This window comes from Coregonus clupeaformis, chromosome 35 (assembly GCF_020615455.1).
Source record: "Coregonus clupeaformis isolate EN_2021a chromosome 35, ASM2061545v1, whole genome shotgun sequence".
NCBI lineage: Eukaryota > Metazoa > Chordata > Actinopteri > Salmoniformes > Salmonidae > Coregonus > Coregonus clupeaformis.
In genome coordinates, this window is record NC_059226.1 from 41,046,534 (window position 1) to 41,071,285 (window position 24,752).

Here is a 24,752-nt window from a genome sequence, read left to right on the forward strand (position 1 = left end):
TGTTGGTGTTCCTAGCTGTTTTCCTGTTGGTGTTCCCAGCTGTTTTTCTGTTGGTGTTCCCAGCTGTTTTCCTGTTGGTGTTCCTAGCTGTTTTCCTGTTGGTGTTCCCAGCTGTTTTTCTGTTGGTGTTCCTAGCTGTTTTCCTGTTGGTGTTCCCAGCTGTTTTTCTGTTGGTGTTCCTAGCTGTTTTCCTGTTGGTGTTCCCAGCTGTTTTCCTGTTGGTGTTCCTAGCTGTTTTCCTGTTGGTGTTCCTAGCTTTTTCTCCTTATTTCTTTTGGAAGTCTTCCTCCTGCACTTTCTGTGTGTCAGCAGTTTGGAAACACTTTGAGTCCTGATGATAGTTGACATGATTTCACAGAGTCTTGGACTAGGAGGTTAAGGCTGTGGAAAATCTGCTGTTTGTTAGAGACAATTGTCAGGGTGGTTGGTTTCTTAGGTTAGGAGTTAAGGTTTAGGACAGGGTTCAAAGTTAAGGTTTAAGGTAAGGACATAAAGGTCTCCATCACTCTTTCGGTCTATCGCCCTCTCTCTTCCTCCTTCGCCCTCACACAGCACACATACAAAGGAGAGGAAATGATCATTCCTAATGTCCTCTTTTTGGCTGTAACCAAAGACAATAAACAATACATCTGTCTGTCTCTCTGAGGATGAACCAAAGCCAGAGTCAGACACAGAGGTGAGAGAGAGGGTGAGAGATAGGTTGAGAGAGAGGGTGAGAGAGAGGTTGAGAGAGAGGGTGAGAGAGAGGGTGAGAGAGAGGTTGAGAGAGAGGGTGAGAGAGAGGTTGAGAGAGAGGGTGAGAGAGAGGTTGAGAGAGAGGGTGAGAGATAGGGTGAGAGAGAGGGTGAGCGAGAGAGGGTGAGAGAGAGGTTGAGAGAGAGGTTGAGAGAGAGAGGTTGAGAGAGAGTGTGAGAGAGAGGGTGAGAGAGAGGTTGAGCGAGAGGTTGAGAGAGAGGGTGAGAGAGAGTGTGAGCGAGAGGTTGAGAGAGAGGTTGAGAGAGAGGTTGAGAGAGAGGTTGAGAGAGAGGTTGAGAGAGAGGTTGAGAGAGAGGTTGAGAGAGAGGTTGAGAGAGAGTGTGAGAGAGAGGGTGACCCACTACCTTACTGACGGAACAATACACACACACACACACACACACACACATAGCACGCACTGCACGCACACACACTGCACACACACACACGTACACACACACACACATAGCACGCACTGCACGCACACACACTGCACACACACACACGTACACACACATACACCGCACGCACTGCACGCACACACACTGCACACACACACACGTACACACACCGCATGCACTGAACACACACACACACACACACACACCACACGCACTGCACGCACGCACACACACACACACACACGTACACACACTGCACGTACGCACACACACACACCTCTCTCTCTCTCTCTCTCTCTCTCTCTCTCTCTCTCTATCCCTCTCGCTCTCTCTCTCTCTCTCTCTCTCTCTCTCTCACTCTCTCACACACCATTTAACTACTACCATCTGCGGGCAATCATCTCGCTCAACCCTCTCAAACTTGGCCCTGAAATGAACCTCTTCAACCCTTCTCTCCCTCTCCCCACTCCTACCTCTCACCCCTCACACCCCAACCTCCTCCCGCCCCCTTCTGCCCCAGACAGACCAGGAAGCCAGGGCTATATATACCCGCGTCCAGTGACCAAACACAGGTCTTATTCATTTCAGTTCAGTTCCTCCTCCTGCTGTTGTTCAGGCAGTGACCCCGATGTAAAAACAATCAACACACCCCTGATACGGACCACAACACCTGCAGGCCTTTATTTGGACCGATACACATCTGTGACATCTGTGGGAGGCATACAGCCTGGTCTCAGATCTGTTTTCCAATTGGCCTAACAATGACCATAGGATCTAGCAAGGCAGCACAAACAGATCTGGGACCAGACTTGGAAGCCTGCTGGTCTTGTCATTCAGGGCTCCCTTGAAAATGAGACGTTGGTCTCAATGGGACTAAATAAAGGTTAAATAAATCAAACACATGGCCACCATTTTGTCCTCTATTTTCAAGGGGGGGGGGAGAAATACCCGTAACCATTACACTACTGGTCGGGGACATAAAAATACATGAAGCTTATTGAAAGATCAATGGATTCCAGATATTTTTTTAACGAAAATGTATTTTGCCTAAATGGAATAAAATACATACCATGGTGGGGTCAAAAGCAGCGTTACATAAATACATTTTAAAAATGGCTACAAAAAAAAACTACAATTGAAAATGCATGCGGGCGAATCGTGTGTAAGACGCACGCGCGCGCACACACACACACACACACACACACACACACACACACACACACACACACACACACACACACACACACACACACACACACACACACACACACACACACACACACACACACACACACACACACACACACACACACACACACACACACACACACACACACACACACACACACACACACACACACACACACACACAGATGTTGTGCAACGACCACTGAAAGGAGACATTCATCACTCCGCCAAATAGGGTCAGGCAGCATTCCAATTCTGGAACATAGGTGATAAGGCAACCAAACAAATGACGGAGGACTAGCTAATGCCGTTTCCATTGGTTACATTAGAACACTATGAGGACCATCCACAGATGTGCTTGGCTAAGTGAATGTGTGTGTACAAGGGGGGTTAGGGGAGGATGGAAGATGGAATAGCCTTTAGAAAACATCACCAACAGGCAGAGCGGCGCTACAACTAACGTAATTACGTCTGTCCTGTTCCCTTCCCAGTCAGTCCACCAGAACAGGGGCATCTGGAGTCTGGGATTCACATAAAGGGTCTGAGACCGGCAGACTACCTCACATAGGTAACAGAATATCATTATACTGCACTTTTCAGAAATCATGGTAGATTTCAGCCAGATCATGGTAGATTTCAGCCTGAACTTGGTAGATTTCAGCCAGATCATGGTAGATTTCAGCCAGATCATGGTAGATTTCAGCCAGAACATGGTAGATTTCAGCCAGATCATGGTAGATTTCAGCCAGCTCATGGTAGATTTCAGACAGAACTTGGTAAATTTCAGCCAGAACTTGGGATTTCTTCTCAAAGTATATCAGTGCACAAACTGTAGTTTCCATAGTAACTTGTGTCTGTGCGTGTGTGTGTGTATGTGTGTGGTCATATCACATACCTCCCAGACTAAGGAAGGACCTTGACACTAATTTGCCAGTGTGTATGTCCACAACCCGCCACCCTATGTCTAACAGTCCCAAGGTCTGTTGCTGTCTAGGGGTCAATATTAGGTGTTAGACTCAGTACTGCAGTGAATATGATCATTAGGCTAACGGAAGATAACAGTGACGTTGCCTTACAGTAAATCCCAGCCTCCACTTCTAACAAGCTCTGCAACACATCTAAATGTTAGGAAATCCTCGTCTGGAAATAGGATTTTGTTTGACATTGGATTGTGATGAATCTTGTGTTTCATTCAGCCTTGAAATAGAAAATAGCAAAGGTATTGCTGTGATCCATCACGGCTCGGGCCTCAGGCTCTAGCCTCTGGTCGTTAAGGTAGCAAGGCTGAGCTTTGTCAGACGGACCAGGCTGCTGTGTTCTCAGGAAGGGCCTTTGGGGAGAGGACAGGGATCTGTCATCGGACAGACGCAAGTGTGTGTGTGTCCTTGCGTGTGTGTGTGTGTGCGAGAGAGAGAGAGACAGGAAATGTGGAACACAGAGCAGTGATTCTGTCTGGGATTCTGGGATTCTCCCCCGTTTAGACATGACTTCCTTTACACACATCAGATATTTTATAGCTGCAAGTCTACAAGGCCAGACTCCCATCACTCAAACACTACCACCTGTTTGGTGTTCTGTCTCTCACATATCCTCTCTCTCTCTCTCTCTCTCTCTCTCTCTCTCTCTCTCTCTCTCTCTCTCTCTCTCTCTCTCTCCCCCTCTCTCTCTCGCTCTCTCTCTCTCTCAATTGAATTCAATTCAATTTAAGGGCTCTATTTGCATGGGAAACGCATGTTAACATTGCCAAAGCAAGTGAAGTAGATAATAAACAAAAGTGAAATAAACAATACAAATTAACAGTAAACATTACACTCAAAAGTTCCAAAAGAATAAAGACATTTCAAATGTCATATTATGTGCAACTAGTTAAAGTACAAAAGGGAAAATAAATAAACGTTAATATGGTTTGTATTTCAATGGTGTTTGTTCTTCACTGGTTGCCCTTTTCTTGTGGCAACAGGTCACAAATCTTGCTGCTGTGATGGCACACTGTGGTTTTTCACCCAATAGATATGGGAGTTTATCAAAATTGGGTTTGTTTTCGAATTCTTTGTGGATCTGTGTAATCTGAGGGAAATATGTGTTTCTAATACGGTCATACATTTGGCAGGAGTTTAGGAAGTGCAGCTCAGTTTCCACCTCATTTTGTGGGCAGTGTGCACATAGCCTGTCTTCTCTTGAGAGCCAGGTCTGCCTACGGCGGCCTTTCTCAATAGCAAGGCTATGCTCACTGAGTCTGTACATAGTCAAAGCTTTCCTTAAGTTTGGGTCAGTCACAGTGGTCAGGTATTCTGCCACTGTGTACTCTCTGTTTATGGCCAAATAGCATTCTAGTTATCGTTTTGTTTTCTCATAGTTTGGTTGGGTCTAAATGTGTTGTTGTCCTGGGGCTCTGTGGGGTCTGTTTGTGAACAGAGCTCCAGGACCAGCTTGCTTAGGGGACTCTTCTCCAGGTTCATCTCTCTGTAGGTGATGGCTTTGTTATGGAAGGTTTGGGAATCGCTTCCATTTAAGTGGTTATAGAATTTAACTGCTTTTTTCTGGATTTTGATAATTAGCGGGTAACGGCCTAATTCTGCTCTGCATGCATTATTTGGTGTTTTACGTTGTACACAGGGGATGTTTTTGCAGTCTCAATTTGGTGTTTGTCCCATTTTGTGAATTCTTGGTTGGTGAGCGGATCCCAGACCTTACAACCATAAAGGGCAATGGGTTCTATAACTGATTCAAGTATTATTGGCCAGATCTAATTGATATTTCGAATGTTATGTTCCTTTTGATGGCGTAGAAGGCCCTTCTTGCTTTGCCTCTCAGATCGTTCACAGCTTTGTGGAAGTTACCTGTGGCGCTGATGTTTAGGCCGAGGTATGTATATTTTTTTGTGTGCTCTAGGGCAATGGTGTCTAGATGGAATTTGTATTTGTGGTCCAGGCAACTGGATCTTTTTTGGAAGACCATTATTTTTGTCTTACTGAGATTTACTGTCAGGGCCCAGGTCTGACAGAATCTGTGCAGAAGATCTAGGTGCTGCTGTAGGCCCTCCTTGGTTGGTGACAGAAGCACCAGATCATCATCAAACAGTAGACATTTTACTTAAGATTCTAGTAGGGTGAGGCCGGGTGCTGCAGACTGTTCTAGTGCCCTCTCCAATTCGTTGATATACAATGCCTTCGGAAAGTATTCAGACCCCTTGACTTTTTCCACATTTTGTTAGGTTACAGGCTTACTCTAAAATTGATAAAACAATTTTTTCCCATCAACAACCTACAAACAAAACCCCATAATGACAAAGCAAAAAACGGTTTTTAGAAATTGTTGCTAATTTATTACAGAAATATTACATTTACATAAGTATTCAGACCCTCTACTCAGTACTTTGTTGAAGCACCTTTGGCAGCGATTACAGCCTCGAGTCTTCTTGGGTATGACACCACAAGCTTGGCACACTTGTATTTGGGGAGTTAGTCCCATTCTTCTCTGCAGATCCTCTCAAGCTCTATCAGGATGGATGGGGAGCATTGCTGCACAGCTATTTTCAGGTCTCTCCAGAGATATTCGATCGGAGTCCGGGCTCTGGCTGGGCCAAGCAAGGACATTCAGGGACTTGTCCCGAACCCACTCCTGCATTGTTTTGGCTGTGCTTAGGGTCGTTGTCCTGTGGGAAGGTGAACCTTCGCCCCCAGTCTGAGGTTCTAAGCACTCTGGAGCAGGTTTTCATCAAGGATCTCTCTGTACTTTGTTCCGTTCATCTTTCCCTCGATCCTGACTAGTCTCCAAGTCAATGCCGCTGAAAAACATCCCTACAGCATGATGCTGCCACCACCACACTTTACCATAGGGATGGTACCAGGTTTCCTCCAGACGTGACGCTTGGCATTCAGGCCAAAGAGTTCAGTCTTGGTTTCATCAGACCAGAGAACCTTGTTTCTCATGGTCTGAGAGTCTTTAGGTGCCTTTTGGCAAACTCCAAGCGGGCTGTCATGTGCCTTTTACTGAGGAGTGGCTTCCATCTGGCCACTCTACCATAAAGGCCTGATTGGTGGAGTGCTGCAGAGATTGTTGTCCTTCTGGAAGGTTCTCCCATCTCCACAGAGGAACTCTGGAGCTCTGTCAGAGTGACTATCAGGTTCTTGGTCACCTTCCTGAACAAGGCCCTTCTCCCCAGATTGCTCAGTTTGGCCGGGCGGCCAGCTATAGGAAGGGTGTTGGTGGTTCCAAACTTCTTCCATTTAAGAATGATGGAGGCCACTGTGTTCTTGGGGACCTTCAATGCTGCAGATATTTTTTGGTACCCTTCCCCAGATCTGTGCCTCGACACAATCCTGTCTCGGAGCTCTACGGACAATTCCTTCGACCTCATGGCTTGGTTTCTGCTATGACATGCACTGTCTACTGTGGGACCTTATATAGACAGGTGTGTGCTTTTCCAAATCATGTCCAATCAATTGAATTTACCACAGGTCGACTATAATCAAGTTGTAGAAACATCTCAAGGATGATCAATGGAAACAGGATGCACCTGAGCTCAATTCCGAGTCTCATAGCAAAGGGTCTGAATACTTACACTACCGTTCAAAAGTTTGGTTTCCAGCTACAATAGCCATTTACAACATTAACAAAGTCTACACTGTATTTCTGATCAATTTGATGTTATTTTAATGGACAAAAAATTTGCTTTTCTTTCGAAAACAAGGACATTTCTAAGTGACCCGGCTGATTTTTTATGGAGTATCTACAGAGGCCCATTATCAGCAACCATCAGTCCTGTGGGTTCGATTACAGGCTCAAAATGGCCAGAAACAAATAACTTTCTTCTGAAACTCGTCAGTCTATTCTTGTTCTGAGAAATGAAGGCTATTCCATGCGAGAAATTGCCAAGAAACTGAAGATCTCGTACAACGCTGTGTACTACTCCCTTCACAGAACAGCGTAAACTGGCTCTAACCAGAATAGAAAGAGGAGTGGGAGGCCCCGGTGCACAACTAAGCAAGAGGACAAATACATTAGAGTGTCTAGTTTGAGAAACAGACGCCTCACAGGTCCTCAACTGACAGCTTCATTAAATAGTACCCGCAAAACAGCAGTCTCAACGTCAACAGTGAAGAGGTGACTCCGGGATGCTGACCTTCTAGGCAGAGTTGCAAAGAAAAAACCATATCTCAGACTGCCCATCTTAATATTTTCTTTTTATTGGCCAGTCTGAGATATGGCTTTTTCTAGATAAGGGAGCTTATCAAAATTGGGTTTGTTTTCGAATTCTTTGTGGATCTGTGTATTTTGAGGGAAATATGTGTCTCTAATATGGTCATACATTTGGCAGGAGGTTAGGAAGTGCAGCTCAGTTTCCACCTCATTTTGTGGGCAGTGTGCACATAGCCTGTCTTCTCTTGCCTACGGCAGCCTTTCTCAATAGCAAGGCTATGCTCACTGAGTCTGTACATAGTCAAAACTTTCCTTAAGTTTGGGTCAGTCACAGTGGTCAGGTATTCTGCCACTGTGTACTCTCTGTTTAGGGCCAAATATCATTCTAGTTGGCTCTGTTTTTTTGTTAACTCTTTCCAATGTGTCAAGTAATTCTCTTTTTGTTTTCTCATGATTTGCTTGGGTCTAATTATGTTGCTATCCTGGGGCTCTGTGGGGTCTGTTTGTGTTTGTGAACAGAGCCCCAGGACCAGCTTACTTAGGGGACTCTTCTCCAGGTTCATCTCTCTGTAGGTGATGGCTTTGTTATGGAAGATTTAGGAATCGCTTCCTTTTCCTTCTCTCTCTCTCTCTCTCTCTCTCTCTCTCTCTCTCTCTCTCTCTCTCTCTCTCTCTCTCTCTCTCTCTCTCTCTCTCTCTCTCTCTCTCTCTCTCTCTCCTCTCCTCACTGTCTGTGGTAGCCTCGGCAGGGACAGCTCTCCTTTATGAAGAAACACATTCTGTGGTAGCTTCGGCTTACCTCAGCAGGGAGAGCTCTCCTTCATGAAGAACAGCGCCAGTCTGTGGTAGCTCACCTCCGCAGGGAGAGGCGTGGCTCCAGTAGCCACTAATTTGCTCCGCTGCTCTGTCGTTCGCTACAGACTTTAGTCTGAGACTGCAGTCATTGAAGTCGTTTGTGGTGACGAGGGGCACGAGGGGTGTTGTACAAAACAAAGTAATCAGCGATTGGATCATCTATAACCAATCAAAGCCAATGACGAATTTTCAAACCACCGCTTTACCCACGTGTGTTCTGGCTCTGGCCCAACACATCGGTTTCTAGACCAATCAGACGGCCCCGAATGTGTTTGCATTCGGTGAAGGGTCGGTGAGGTACTCAGACCCAGACTCATTACAGAGAAGAAACTAAAGTCCATAGCTGGTTTGGCCAGAGCAATGAGTCTGGTTTGGCCAGAGCAAGGAGTCTGGTTTGGCCAGAGCAAGGAGTCTGGTTTGTCCAGAGCAAGGAGTCTGGTTTGTCCAGAGCAAGGAGTCTGGTTTGTCCAGAGCAAGGAGTCTGGTTTGTCCAGAGCAAGGAGTCTGGTTTGTCCAGAGCAAGGAGTCTGGTTAGCCAGGCTTTGGCCGCAGCTCAAACTGCCCGTCTTCCTTAACGCCGTAGCGCCGACATCCTCCGTGGATTATAGCAGATTACCAGAACAAAGCCCATTATCGATTTTAATCACAATTCAAATCAGCCACTACAGCCAAGGGGCTACAGCCCAGATCAAACAAACTAATTCCAGGAGGAAATCGATCCGCCTCACAGATAATGAAAAGGCAATGGGTTTCTTAAAACTTATTTTTTGAAGTAGAACTCTCTCAGAGGATTTAAATCCTTATTAACACCTTGGCAGGTACATATAAATATAACCCACCTATTGACTTGAATGGGAATTTCCATTCTAGGAATTCCATTTCTATGCTTAGGTCCATCAGGTAATCGGTCCTGCTCCTCTCAACATATTTGCGAGGATCTTCTCATTATTATTCATGATGATGAATTGCATGTATGTTTTCCATTATTAACATAGAGCTATACATATCGTCCCCTGGGGATAGAGAATGTAATCAAGGCATAAAGCACTCCATTATCATAAATTGAGAGCTTACACTTAATCTAACCGGCAACAGAAATGTAAAATTAATGCATGTCTTTAAAAAGATCCATTGCTGTAATTGTTGCTGTGTACTTTTGTGTGTGTACTTTTGTGTGTGTACTTTGTGTGTGTGTGTGTGTGTGTATGTGTATGTGTGTGTGTGCATCTGTGTGCCTGCAAGAAAGAGATATACAGAGGCAGAGATAGAGACGTACCGAGAGGAGCCAATCCAAATTCACTGAATGATGTGTCCAATTATTTTGATCACATTAACATTTAATATCTGATGATTACTCCATTGATACGCTTTTAATAATGCAGTACATTTCTACCATTCGTTCCCTCAGCCAGGAAAACTACACTCTCCCTTTCTGAGACTCAAACATAAACACACGTCTGGACCTTTACGACACAGACACGGACAGACACACACACACACACACACACTCACACTCACACACACACAGAAAAGTCATTCCGCGCAGTAAGATACTCTTCCCTGACCTTTGACCCTCAGTGGGCTGGTGGGCACTGGGGTCAAACCTCGCTAATCCCTCTTCAGATGGCTGTCCAAAAACAACCCACTACACTCTCTCTCTCTCTCTCTCTCTCTCTCTCTCTCTCTCTCCTCTCCTCTCCTCTCCTCTCCTCTCCTCTCCTCTCCTCTCCTCTCTCTCTCCTCTCCCTCTCCTCTCCTCTCCTCTCCTCTCCTCTCCTCTCAATATACTGAGGTTTAGCTGACATGGGTTAGTCATGAGGAACAGCAGTTTAGCTGACCTGGGGTAACCAGCAAAGGAATCCTAGTGAATGCCAAGTTAATTACTGTACATGTCTGTCAGGCTTGCAGGGTCTTACGTCATCTGGCATTCTATGTAGCAACGCCAGGGTTGTGGGTTCGATTCCCACGGGGGGGCAGTATGAAAAATTAAAAAATAATGTATGTGTCCACTCACTAACTGTAAGTCGCTCTGGATAAGAGCGTCTGCTAAATGACTAAAATGTTAAATGTAACAGTCCCATGCTCTCGTCATCTTCTGGTATCTATTGTCAGGATCTGAAGTTTGAGTCAAAGAGCATTACACCATAAAAATCAACCCTCCCCTCACTGGTCCTCTTCCAGCCAGACCCATCTGGGAAGGGCGGTCCATTAATAAAAAAAGAGCCAGTAAATGTTTCCCAGTTTCTCCTGGCTGACAGCCTGGGTTCCCCCGGGCCCTCTCCAGTTTCTCTGGAACTCCTCTCTCCTTCTCTCTGAACTACATTCTGCGGACCAGACAGAACCTCTGGACCAGAGGCTCACACAGGGTTAAAATAAACCCAGACGCTGCCAAGTAACATCTTGTGTGTCTCTGAAATACAGTCGGTTGACTCTCTGCCCCAGTCTCACGCTGTGCAAATGGACGACCCTCACCATCTCTCTGTGGCTTGTCTTCTCGTTGGGCGCTGGCTCACTGTCTGTCTGTCTGTCTGTCTGTCTGTGTCAGCTTTACTACTATACAGTCTGTCTGTCTGTCAATTACTGTCTGCCTTATACTCACTTAGTTTTTTAAGTAACTCAAACCATATTTGAGCTTCCATGCTGCTACCTGTTCAAATTGTACTGTGTCGCTTCAACTTGCCTCTCTGACTCGACATCAAAACGTGTTGCTTTGTCTCAACAAAACGTGTTGCTTTGTCTCAACAAAACGTGTTGCTTTGTCTCAACAAAACGTGTTGCTTTGTCTCAACAAAACGTGTTGCTTTGTCTCATCAAAACGTGTTGCTTTGTCTCAACAAAACGTGTTGCTTTGTCTCAACAAAACGTGTTGCTTTGTCTCAACAAAACGTGTTGCTTTGTCTCATCAAAACGTGTTGCTTTGTCTCAACAAAACGTGTTGCTTTGTCTCAACAAAACGTGTTGCTTTGTCTCATCAAAACGTGTTGCTTTGTCTCAACAAAACGTGTTGCTTTGTCTCATCAAAACGTGTTGCTTTGTCTCAACAAAACGTGTTGCTTTGTCTCATCAAAACGTGTTGCTTTGTCTCAACAAAACGTGTTGCTTTGTCTCATCAAAACGTGTTGCTTTGTCTCAACAAAACGTGTTGCTTTGTCTCAACAAAACGTGTTGCTTTGTCTCATCAAAACGTGTTGCTTTGTCTCAACAAAACGTGTTGCTTTGTCTCATCAAAACGTGTTGCTTTGTCTCGTCAAAACGTGTTGCTTTGTCTCAACAAAACGTGTTGCTTTGTCTCATCAAAACGTGTTGCTTTGTCTCATCAAAACGTGTTGCTTTGTCTCATCAAAACGTGTTGCTTTGTCTCAACAAAACGTGTTGCTTTGTCTCATCAAAACGTGTTGCTTTGTCTCATCAAAACGTGTTGCTTTGTCTCAACAAAACGTGTTGCTTTGTCTCATCAAAACGTGTTGCTTTGTCTCTAAATGTGTAAACAGTAACTAAAGCTTATTCCCTTCCTCCTCAGGTTCTCTCACTCAATCTTTCCTAACATCTCATCCCTTCACTCCGCAGGAGAGCTTGAGAGCATTACAAGTGATTGTTTACCTTGTAAGTCATGGCACGTTTCCAGCGAGAAACCGGTCTTGATGTTAACCTCTATGGCCTTGAACAAGTCTCCAACAACTCCTATAGTGCTGACTGCTCATTCTGATTAGCTTGGGTTCTATTTACCTTCTCTATATCTATTGTTCTAGTGGTTCAGTTGTCAGTTTCCAGGTCATTTACAACTCGTGTTTTCAGTTGTAAATTCGTTGGCACATGAGTAAAATCCCAACAAATATGGTAGTCCATTTTCAGAACAGTAGCTCTTAGCAGAACCGTAACTCTTAGCAGAACCGTAGCTCGTAGCAGAACCGTAGCTCTTAGCAGAACCGTAGCTCGTAGCAGAACCGTAGCTCGTAGCAGAACCGTAGCTCGTAGCAGAACCGTAGCTCTTAGCAGAACCGTAGCTCGTAGCAGAACCGTAGCTCTTAGCAGAACCGTAGCTCGTAGCAGAACCGTAGCTCGTAGCAGAACCGTAGCTCTTAGCAGAACCGCAGCTCTGTTCATGCAGTGGGTGAACAGTAACTGCAGGATTCAAACACAACAGTACAAAATGAAAACCACCCAATTTTGCTTTGATTATCTACCAGCAATTTTTTCAATCTCCACGGTTCAAGTACATGACAAAAGGTGTCCGCCCAGAATAACTATATCCCATATAAAATCCTTCCCATGGAAATCACTTAAGCTCCATAACCATCAGAAATGTTTCGTCTTCTCATACAATATTGGATGTCTCTCATTATATCCCTTCAATCTTTAATAACCTATTTTAGGAGAGGTTGAGAAGACACACACGGCAGCGAAGAGTGTGAGGAAGCCTTGAGACCTGGTGATGTAGAATGGGGCTAAGTCCCCTGAGGAAAAGAAAGACGCTATGGATTGAAGGCCAGTAAAAAGAGAGAAAGACTGTTATATGGCTTGAGACACCTCTCTCTCTCTCTCTCTCTCTCTCTCCCGCTCTCTCCCTCTCTCTTTCTCTCTCTCGCTGTCTCCCTCTCTCTCTCCCTCTCCCTCTCCCTCTCTCTCTCTCTCTCTCTCTCTCTCTCTCTCTCTCTCTCTCTCTCTCTCTCTCTCTCTCTCTCGCTGTCTCCCTCTCTCTCTCCCTCTCCCTCTCTCTCTCTCTCTCTCTCTCTCTCTCTCGCTCTCTCTCTCTCTCCCTCTTTCTCTCTCTCCCTCTCTCTCTCTCTCTCTCGTTGGAGTGCATGCTGGGAGTGAGTCGTGAAGCAAGAGTGATTGTGAGAGCGACTGGAATTGTTTTAAGGTTATCTTGTCTAACTATCACTAAGCACGTATAGGGGTGGTGGGATCGTTGAGGTTGTTTTTTGCGAGGGCAGAACCAGCGGGTGGGGCGGGTTGCAATGGCCACTCGCGGAGGTTTGGAGTTTGAAAAACGTAGTCAGCGGCATGGAGTAAAGATTCCTGCTGTGGCCGGGTGTTCAGTGAAAGAATGTAGCTTAGCAGTGGGTGCTATCATTGCGTATTATAGCATCAAATCAGCCTCAAGGATGAATAGCGCTGTAGTGATATTCTTAGATTCCATTGAAAAGGTGAATACGATGGTTGAGAGTGGTGTTGTGTTGGGGGAGACACAGACGCCGGTATTTCCTCTTATGAATCCGGCAAAGAAAAGTTATACTTTCTAACGCGCCACCAATTGTTAGAGATTAAGTGTTGGAGCAAGAGTTATCTAGTCATGGATGCAAATCTCCTTTGCTGAAACATGTCGTGTCTCATAGGAGACAAGTGCATATGATTTTAAAGAAGGACACTGATGAACTGAATTTAGCATTCAGTTTTAAGATTGATGGATTTGATTATGTCTTCTACGCTTCTACTGAATCAATTAAATGCTTTGGCTGTGGAAGAGAGGGGCAATTGGTACGTAATTGTCCCGAGAACGAGCGTGCAGAGTCTGGTAGCAGCTCTAGTGCTGGTGCAGCTAATGCACCACCGCGAAGGGATGAACATGCTAAGGGTGCAGGGGAAGGGAGAAGGTGGGCAGATGTGGTTGGAAAAGTAGGAGAGGAAGGCAGTGTGGATACGGGGGCAATTGTGGTAGATCAGAACAAAGAAGGAGGGAAAACAGTCGGTGAGATTGCGACTGCTGTCGCTGAGGTGGTGCTGGAAAATGAAATTGGAGGTCAAGAGGAGATTGAAATAATGGAAAAGGAAGCAGATGTTTTCAAACACCGAGGAGTAAGAGGAAGAATTTAAGGGGTGGTGAAGGGTCTAATTCCAAGAGGAAGGTAGAGATTGATAAATCAGTTGAAGATAAACAGGTTGTAGAGATGGTGGAGATTTCTTCTGGGGAGGATAGCGAGAGTGAGTCATCTGATGCGTCACAACAAAATAGTGAGGTAAATGGGGTGGAAGGGAGGTATGGGATTGAGAAGGTACGTCAATTTCTGAAGTTGACAAAAGGGAAGAAATATATGCGGGATTATAATGTAACAGATTTTTTTCCTGAAAGTGAATTGTTTATTGAATCAGCAAAGTTTCTGATGTCAAAAATAACAGGGGGAGGTTTGACAAGCCCTGAAATTGCTAGACTCAAGAAAGTGGTCACGAGAGTGATAAGTGATGTAAATTCTAAAGAAAATGAAAGAGTTCAGTCGCAGCCTTAACTCTGTAAAGAGATGTGGTTTCTGTGTCTTCCTCTATATTTTTTTCCCATCCATGAGCAGTTTTAAGATTTCTTCTTTAAACGTAAATGGGGCGAGAGACGTTAAAAAAAGAGACATGGTGTATGAGTTAAATAGGGGAAAGGGAAGTGACATACATTTTCTACAAGAAACGCATAGTAATTTGGAAAATGAAGTTATGTGGCAACAGGATTGGGGGGGGGGGACAGTGGTGTGTAGTCATAAAAACTCAAAAAGTGGGGGTGTGGCCATCTTGTTCTCAAAAGGGTTTTTGCCTTCGTCATATGAGGTTGAAGAGGTAGTTGAAGGGAGGTTATTAAAAGTTAGAGCGAGGTATGGAAACATCACTATGTGTCTGATAAATGTATATGCCCCAGTGGTGGCAGTTGAGAGGGTAGGTTTTTTAGAGACATTATCAAATACCATTGAGAAATGGGAAGTGGGATTTTCTGATCATTGTTTAATAACAGAGGTGGTGTTCATTAACGATGTAAAACCCAAAAGTGCATTCTGGCATTTTAATATAACTTTATTGAGTGATGCTCACTTCAGGAAATGTTTTTTCTGGGAGAGGTGGAGGTCTCAAAAGGCCAGTTTTGTATACCTTCAACAGTGGTGGGATATAGGGAAAATCCAGATTCAACAATTCTGTAATCAATACATGAGGAATGTCACCAAGGATATCACCAGATCAATGAAAGCCCTAGAGACTCATGACATCTAGGTTGAGACCACAGGAGATCGAGGCCACACTCAGGCCCTCAAGAGGAATAAAGCTGCATTGGCAGACCTGCTGGGTAGCAGAGCACAGGGGGCATTGGTAAGAAGTAAGTTTCAGGGAATCTCTGAAATGGATGCCTCATCAAAATGTTTCTTTGGTTTAGAGAAAAAGAATGGACAAAGAATAATTATTCATTGTCTCAAATCAGGTGTTGGACAGGAGCTCACTAGCCCTAGTGAAATTAGAAAGAGGGCAGTAGAGTTCTATGCTGAGCTCTACAAGTGTGAGTACAAAGAGGATAAAACAGTGACACAGCAGTTCCTTGATGGGCTCCCACAGGTGGCTGCAGAAGCTCAGGTTGAGCTAGAGCAACCATTGTCTTTGCAGGAGCTATACACTGCATGGAAAATGGAAGGGCACCAGGCATTGATGGGCTTCCCATTGACTTTTTTAAGTCTTTTTGGGCTATGTTAGGAGAGGATTGGCTAGCAGTAGTTAATGATAGTTTAACCGGAGGGTTACTACCAATAAGCTGCAGAAGGGCTGTCCTCACCTTACTACCCAAAAAGGGTGACCCTAGGGAGGTGAAGAACTGGAGGCCGGTGGCTTTATTGTGCACTGATTATAAGATCCTGTCAAAGGCTTTGTCCAACAGGCTGAGGGAGGTGATGGGGCAAATCATATGGACCAGTCCTACTGTGTTCCCATTAGGCAGATAGGGGATAACATTTCTCTGATTCGTGATTTTTTGGATGTCTCTAGGGCTATTGGGTTGGATGCTGGTCTAATCTCAATTGATCAGGAAAAGGCATTTGACCGAGTTGAACATCAATACTTATGACACACTTTTGAGGCGTTTGGGTTCAGCTCTGGTTTTATTGCCATGATCAGGGTGATATATGGTGACATTGAAAGTGTACTGAAAGTTAACGGTGGCTTGAGTGCTCCTTTTAAAGTGTGTAGAGGTATTAGGCAGGGATGCTCTTTGTCGGGATTGTTATATGCCATCGCTATAGAGCCACTACTAAATAGCATTAGAAGTCGCATTGAAGGGGTGTACCTTTCAGAGGATATTCCTCCTATTCGTCTCTCAGCCTATGCTGATGATGTAGTTGTTTTAGTGAAAAATCAAGTGGAGGTGGATAGTTTGAGTCTAATGGTTGATCGTTTTAGGGGAATATCCTCTGCAAAGGTAAATTGGGAAAAAAGTTGTGCTTTACAGATTGGAGAATGGTCTGGAGGGATCATGGCTTTGCCAGGGGGGCTGGAATGGTGTAAGGGAGGTTTTAAGTATCTTGGAGTGTACCTAGGAGATGAGGGGACAATGGAAAAAAATTGGATTGGGGTGGTTGAAATGGTGGAAGGGAGGATGAGGAGATGGCGTTGGTTGTTATCGCGTATGTCATATAGGGGGCGCACTATTATAGTTAACAATGTGGTTGCCTCTGCACTGTGGCATCGGTTGTCAGTTTTAGAGCCACCATCTGGCCTTCTGGCTAAGATACAGGCGATTATTGTAGATTTCTTTTGGGATAAATATCATTGGGTTCCACAAAGTGTTTTGCATTTGTCAAAAGAGGAGGGGGACAAGATCTTGTACATCTTGCTAGTAGGGCTGCTGCTTTCCGGTTTCAGTTTATTCAAAGGTTGCTTTATGGACCGGAAAATGTGGTTTGGAGAGGGGTGGCAGGTCTTGTATTACAGCAGGTTGGGGGATTAGGTTTAAAGAAGGATTTATTTTTGGTTGATAGCAGCCAGATTTCTAGGGAGGGAGTACCTCCGTTTTACAGAGGCCTTCTTAGGGTGTGGAGCATAATGAAGGTGTCCAGACGAACTTCAGCGGAGTCAGTGCATTGGCTGTTGGAGGAACCTCTGGTGTATGGGGCAAGACTGGATTGTATAACTGCAGCTGTTCCACATTTCTCCAAGATTCTGGTGAAGGGCAAAATCATCACCTTAAAACAGTTAATGGCCATGGCTGGGCCCGCCTTAATGGATGGAAGACGGGTGGCTGAACATTTGGGGGGTGAGGTCGGAAAGGATTGTCGGACAACTGCTGGGAAGCTGCAGGAAGGCTCTGTCAGCAGAAGAGTGGGGTATGCTGAATAGTCACAAGAAGAAGGTACAAGATGAAAACGTCTCATTTCCAAGACTAGGGATTACACCAAATATCCCAGAGTCAGAAAGAAAGGCGTTATTACTGGATTTGAGAGGGTTGGAAGAGGTGGGTTTGGATGAGGTGAATGGGAAAGACTTATATAGGGGGTGTGTCAAGGTGTTGAATAAAGATAAATTGAAAAATAGAAAAGACACTCCATGGAGGGCAAAATTGGGCATTGATGACAAGGTAAAGCCAGCATGGAGAGCACTGTACAAGCCTCCGTTACAAAAGGGTACTGGTGATATGCAATGGAGGGTTTTGCATGGCATCATTGCAGTTAATGCTTTTGTATCTGTTATTAACTCAGATGTTCGGGATGGATGTCCTTTTTGTAATATAAGAGAAACAATTTTTCACTGTTTTATGGAGTGTGAGAGGATAAAACCTCTCTTAGAAATGCTGGAGTCTTTGTTTAAAGCTGTAGGGGAGATTTTCAATAACACTGTTTTTATTTTGGGGTTTCAATATAGTAAGCAACAGAAAAGAAAATGTCAACTGTTACATTTTATTTTGGGACAAGCTAAGATGTCAATTTTTCTGAGTAGGAAACATAAGATAGAAACGGGATATGGGCAGGATGTAAGATGTGTTTTTAAAGGATTAGTGAAAGCGAGAATAATAGTGGATTTTGAGTTCTTCTCAGCTGTAAAAGATCTCCCATTGTTTAAGGAGAAGTGGGCTTACGAAGGAGCGGTTTGTTTTGTGGAGGAGGGGAAACAATTTTTTGTTGATGAAATGAGTTTTTTTGTATTAGTATTTTTGTTTTCATTTTTATTTAGGAATGACATTTGTTGTTTCATTGTGCCATTATTTGTGTTAACACTTGAGTATAAAATAAAGGTTTTATAAAAACTCTAAAAAACTCTCTCTCTCTCTCTCTCTCTCTCTTGCTGTCTCTCTCTCTCGCTGTCTCTCTCTCTCGCTGTCTCTCTCTCTCTGTCTCTCTCTCTGTCTCTCTCTCTCGCTGTCTCTCTCTCTCCTCTCTCTCTCTCTCTGTCTCTCTCTCTCTCTCTCTCTCTCTCTCTCTCTCTCTCTCTCTCTCTGTCTCTCTCTCTGTCTGTCTCTTTTCACTAATTGCTGGGGGAAAGGGAGAGAGTAGGGTGGTGTTAGATCTCTGATAGGGGTGGTGGCTGTCAGATAAGGGGACAAGTCTGGGCTCTACGATACGGGGACACACACATACACATTCACAAACACAAACAAACACTTACTGATTCCGTTCCACTTGTAGTACCAGTTCAAGGTTGTTGGAGGACAGCACTATTTCCCCTCTGTCTGGGTACTGGTCCTGTAAAGGGAAGACAAACCATGATGAGAGAACAGCACTGGATAATATTACACTAACCATGATGAGAGAACAGCACTGGATAATGTTACACTAACCATGATGAGAGAACAGCACTGGATAATGTTACACTAACCATGATGAGAGAACAGCACTGGATAATATTACACTAACCATAATGAGAACAGCACTGGATAATGTTACGCTATTCGTATTTGTGATTTGAAAAAATTTCCTGCATCCATTGTATTGTCAGGACATCATTTTGAGGTAATAAAGGTGTAATTAACAGACTGTATAATCATCAATACTTGAAGAAGCTTTATTTCTAAAAAAACCTTTTTACTTCCCCATGAAAGAAGATGTGGTGATAATATAGAAAGGTGTCATCTCTCATGGACAGATGGGTGTAACATAAATGGTAGTAGCATCTGTCCACATACTGTGGGATGCGACGACTAACGAGCAACTTTGTTCTGGTGTGCAGATTTTTCATCAGTGATAATTTGGACAAATCAGGATTTTTGCAGGTGCTCACATATTTTCGAATTTTGGAAGGGGGAGGGACATTTGGCCCAGAGACTTGACTGAAGCTGGCTGAGTGTCTCCGTTTAGAGGGGTGGAGACTTCACTAGTCTCGTTAGTATATTTTCTGACACGTCTCCCGCCAGAACTTAATCGAGCATCTGATGCATCTGATGCAATTACGCTAGATTTTAGTTCTGGGTGTCCAAGATTTAACATAGGTGTCAAATCAAATTAAGAGGATGGATAGCCTACACAAAATGCGGATGCACACCACACTGCATACCACACAGTAAAAAAAATATAAAAAGCAAAGAGAGAGAGAGAGTGAAACACTGCACCAACCTATGCACGATGCTTTTTACCGAAAGACTGTCACCTTCACTGTGCTGCGCCTGCCTGCCAACCAACCAACCATACACAGCGTTCCAAATCCAACTCATGTTGTTTTTTTTGGGTCAAAAGAGACAGGGGAGAGAGAGATAGTTCCGCAGCCCCATATAATCGCTGGCTCTTCATATTGGGTCTATTGGGTTTTCAGGCACTGGCTCTATAAGAAATAAGCATGTGGATGGTGGACGTGTTAGGCGAAGCTGGGTTTACTGATAGACACAACACCCTGTGTGGGAGGTGGAGAGGGCCTTTCATGTGGAACCCTTCCAAGGAAACGCTCCAGCAGTGAGGAGGAGAGAAAACGCATAGAGCCTGAGACACTCGTGTAGACCGTAACCCTGTTTCATTACATAGTGCACTACTTTTGGACCAGAGCGCTGTGGGTCCTGGTGTAAAAGCAGTGCACTAAATGGGGAATAGGGGTGTCGTACAAGTGATGATTCAACATTCACACTTGTCCTAGTTAAGAGTACAGATGGATAGGAAGAGGGGTGGTACAGATGTAGTGTGAAGGAGGAGGAGAAGAAAACAGACAGGGACATTATGTAGATGAGCAGTAGTCTGGAAAGACAGACGGACGGAAAATAAATGTATGGAGGAATGGAAGGACAGACGGACAGACAGACAGACTTAATACGTCTGATATAGTTCAGGCTAACGACTCCACATCTGAATACAACCATCTCTACATCTGAATACAACCATCTCTACATCTGAATACAGCCATCTCTACATCTGAATACAACCATCTCTACATCTGAATACAACCATCTCTACATCTGAATACAATCATCTCTACATCTGAATACAGCCATCTCTACATCTGAATACAGCCATCTCTACATCTGAATACAGCCATCTCTACATCTGAATACAGCCATCTCTACATCTGAATACAGCCATCTCTACATCTGAATACAGCCATCTCTACATCTGAATACAACCATCTCTACATCTGAATACAACCATCTCTACATCTGAATACAACCATCTCTACATCTGAATACAACCATCTCTACATCTGAATACAGCCATCTCTACATCTGAATACAGCCATCTCTACATCTGAATACAGCCATCTCTACATCTGAATACAACCATCTCTACATCTGAATACAACCATCTCTACATCTGAATACAACCATCTCTACATCTGAATACAGCCATCTCTACATCTGAATACAGCCATCTCTACATCTGAATACAGCCATCTCTACATCTGAATACAGCCATCTCTACATCTGAATACAGCCATCTCTACATCTGAATACAACCATCTCTACATCTGAATACAGCCATCTCTACATCTGAATACAGCCATCTCTAGATCTGAATACAACCATCTCTACATCTGAATACAGCCATCTCTACATCTGAATACAGACATCTCCACATCTGAATACAGCCATCTCTACATCTGAATACAGCCATCTCTACATCTGAATACAACCATCTCTACATCTGAATACAACCATCTCTACATCTGAATACAACCATCTCTACATCTGAATACAACCATCTCTACATCTGAATACAATCATCTCTACATCTGAATACAACCATCTCTACATCTGAATACAACCATCTCTACATCTGAATACAACCATCTCCACATCTGAATACAGCCATCTCTACATCTGAATACAACCATCTCATTATCTTATTAGGACTCATATCCACCATCCCTTCCATCTCATGATCTGGAACACTCCTTCCTAGAACAGCATTAGGCGTCACTAGTCTAACCCATTCACCCCTATCTACGGATGACACATTCTCAGTGCATGTTCTCATACAATGTTTGTTTTGTTTTTCCCTCAGCTGAGAAACCATGGCAACATCCTTAGCATTATGAGGACAGGATCCTGAGAGGATCCTTAGCATTACAAGGACAGGATACTGAGAGGATCCTTAGCATTACGAGGACAGGATACTGAGAGGATCCTTAGCATTATGAGGACAGGATACTGCCTGGACTGTGTTCAGCATAAAGGGAGAGAGCATGAGTTACACAGACCAGCAATGAAATAGGAAAGAGAGTGGTGAGAGTAGGAGCAGGATGAGAGAGAGAGAGAGAGGGGGGAGAGAGAGAGAGAGAGGGGGAGAGAGAGAGAGAGAGAGAGAGAGAGAGAGAGAGAGAGAGAGAGAGAGAGAGAGAGAGAGAGAGAGAGAGAGAGAGAGAGAGAGAGAGAGAGAGAGAGAGAGAGAGAGAGAGAGAGAGAGAGAGCTCAAAGACATTGCTCCTGCACTTTACAGCATGTTTTCACAATAATATAGATTTAGAGTTAGATAAACTTGGATGCTACCCTCCACAACATAACCTTCATTCCAAACCAAAACTCCAAACCTACAACCTGATTTTGGACGGAATTACCTGGAAGGCTTTCTACTACCAAGGATTACTATTCTCAAACTATACAGCAAATGCTCTGGCAAACAAACAGAAACCTGAAAACACCATCCAACCTGGAACTGAGTGAGTAATGTTTAGTCCGAAGCTATATTTTACTTTCAAAAACCAAGAAGAAAAATCCATTACAATGATATATTTTACTTTATAAGGACTGAATGCTAAGGCTACCAAGCTTGCTAGTACAAAGAGATACAACTTCAATTAGCACTGACGTGTGAAGTGAGAGGTGTCAAAGCCCTTGAGCCCAACAATGGCAGGAGAGTCGCACAGTCTACCCCAACCAAATGGAGAGGCCTTAGAAGCACCCTCCCACAGGTCATTAAAATACAGTACCCTCTGAATGTAAAGAATGATAAAACACGAAAAGAGTACAAAATGAAGCTCCTTATGGGAAATCAGGTGACACTTTTTGCTGACTTTTATAAAGATGGGAATATAAGCAACCTTATCTTCCACACAGACCATCCCCTGGCATGGCACAGTGCTATACTAGCACACTACCTCTCTGTTAAGAGGGGGGGTGTTAGCGATGGGTGGAAACTCAGGACAACGAGGACTCTGAGTCATCTAATATAAATCTCTATAAATCTGGAACAGTATTGGTACAGGGCAACACCAAACAGTTCCAGCTGGACTTTCACCTAATCAAAGAAATAACTCAGCAGGAGAAGCTCTCCCTTGAGAAAGATACCCCCACCCCGAGCGGGTCAGACCAGACCTCATCATTAAATAACCCCACAGAGCAACCCCAAGCGGAAAGTCAACTTCCCAGCACAGAGTACTACTCCCTCATTGAAATGAAGGATACATTCACCCAGCTGGAGGTAAGGCAGGTGGAGCTGGAACAGCAGGTGAACACACTCCAGTCAGCACAGACCCAGACAACAGTCCAGCACAACAAAACCCCCTTAACTAGAGACAACATCAACAGGAGAAGGAGCAGGAGCAGGAGAAGAACAAAGCACTAGAGGAGAGGATCAGAGTGCTGGAGGAGTAGGTGAGAACGATGACGGGTGAACAACCCATTAGAGAGCTGGCCACCCCCGCAGAGAAGCCAGCAGAACAGAACAGCCTACCTCAGATCCTGGCCAAAGTCTCGACACCGCAGCAGAACAGTACACCCTAGACCCTGACCATACCCTCGACATCACAGCCAGACAAACAAATGAAGATCCCCTAGCCCTGGGGAACCCAATCCCCCCCCCCAGCCACCCTGATAGCCCTCATGACGACCCAGTATTTCAGTATTTCCCATGACTGTGCATCAAAACCAAATGTCTACCTGGCTCACCACTCCACCCTGGACGTGAACAGCCTTTACGACCAAGTCCACCTATACAAGGCAGCAGTGCCCACCTTCGCCCGGACCCTAAAGAATATTGCCCTCAACCGCAGACCCAACACCTGGACCTGGACTTCACCAAAGAAATCGGAAATACGGACATTGTCATCCTACAAGAAACATGGTATAGAGGAGACGGACCCACTGGTTGCCCTCTAGGTTACAGAGAGCTGGCAGTCCCATCCACCAAACTACCAGGTGTGAAACTGGGAAGGGACTCAGGGGGTATGCTAATTTGGTATAGAGCAGACCTAACTCACTCTATTAAATTAATCAAAACAGGAACATTTTACATTTGGCTAGAAATTCAAAAGGAAATGATCTCAACAGAGAAAAATGTCCTCCTGTGTGATACCTACAGTGATGGAAAAAAGTATTTGATCCCCTGCTGATTTTGTACGTTTGCCCACTGACAAAGAAATGATCAGTCTATAATTTTAATGGTAGGTTTATTTGAACAGTGAGAGACAGAATAACAACAAAAAAAGATCCAGAAAAATGCATGTCATAAATGTTATAAATTGATTTGCATTTTAATGAGGGAAATAATCAGAAAGATTTCTGGCTCCCAGGTGTCTTTTATACAGGTAACGAGCTGAGATTAGGAGCACACTCTTAAAGGGAGTGCTCCTAATCTCAGCTTGTTACCTGTATAAAAGACACCTGTCCACAGAAGCAATCAATCAATCAGATTCCAAACTCTCCACCATGGCCAAGACCAAAGAGCTCTCCAAGGATGTCAGGGACAAGATTGTAGACCTACACAAGGCTGGAATGGGCTACAAGACCATCGGCAAATGGAAGAAACACAAAAGAACTGTCAATCTCCCTCGGCCTGGGGCTCCATGCAATGATTATGAGAACGGTGAGGAATCAGCCCAGAACTACACGGGAGGATCTTGTCAATGATCTCAAGGCAGCTGGGACCATAGTCACCAAGAAAACAATTGGTAAAACACGACTCCGTGAAGGACTGAAATCCTGCAGCGCCCGCAAGGTCCCCCTGCTCAAGAAAGCACATATACAGGCCCGTCTGAAGTTTGCCAATGAACATCTGATTGATTCAGAGGAGAACTGGGTGAAAGTGTTGTGGTCAGATGAGACCAAAATCGAGCTCTTTGGCATCAACTCAACTCGCCGTGTTTGGAGGAGGAGGAATGCTGCCTATGACCCCAAGAACACCATCCCCACCGTCAAACATGGAGGTGGAAACATTATGCTTTGGGGGTGTTTTAATGCTAAGGGGACAGGACAACTTCACCGCATCAAAGGGAAGATGGACGGGGCCATGTACCATCAAATCTTGGGTGAGAACATCCTTCCCTCAGCCAGGGCATTGAAAATGGGTC

At 44.5% G+C, this 24,752-nt stretch overlaps 1 protein-coding gene across 1 annotated transcript in view; it reads right to left on the reverse strand.

Moving 5' to 3' along the window:
- The window catches only part of LOC121571037 (disintegrin and metalloproteinase domain-containing protein 33), a gene marked incomplete at its 5' end in the record, with an annotated part of 85,913 nt that overhangs the window by 56,541 nt on the left and 4,620 nt on the right, over window positions 1-24,752 (reverse strand). Inside the window, one exon of the mRNA XM_045210723.1 lies at window positions 18,657-18,733. Within this exon, the coding sequence (XP_045066658.1) occupies window positions 18,657-18,733 (77 nt within the window). The remainder of the gene's footprint in view (window positions 1-18,656; window positions 18,734-24,752) is intronic.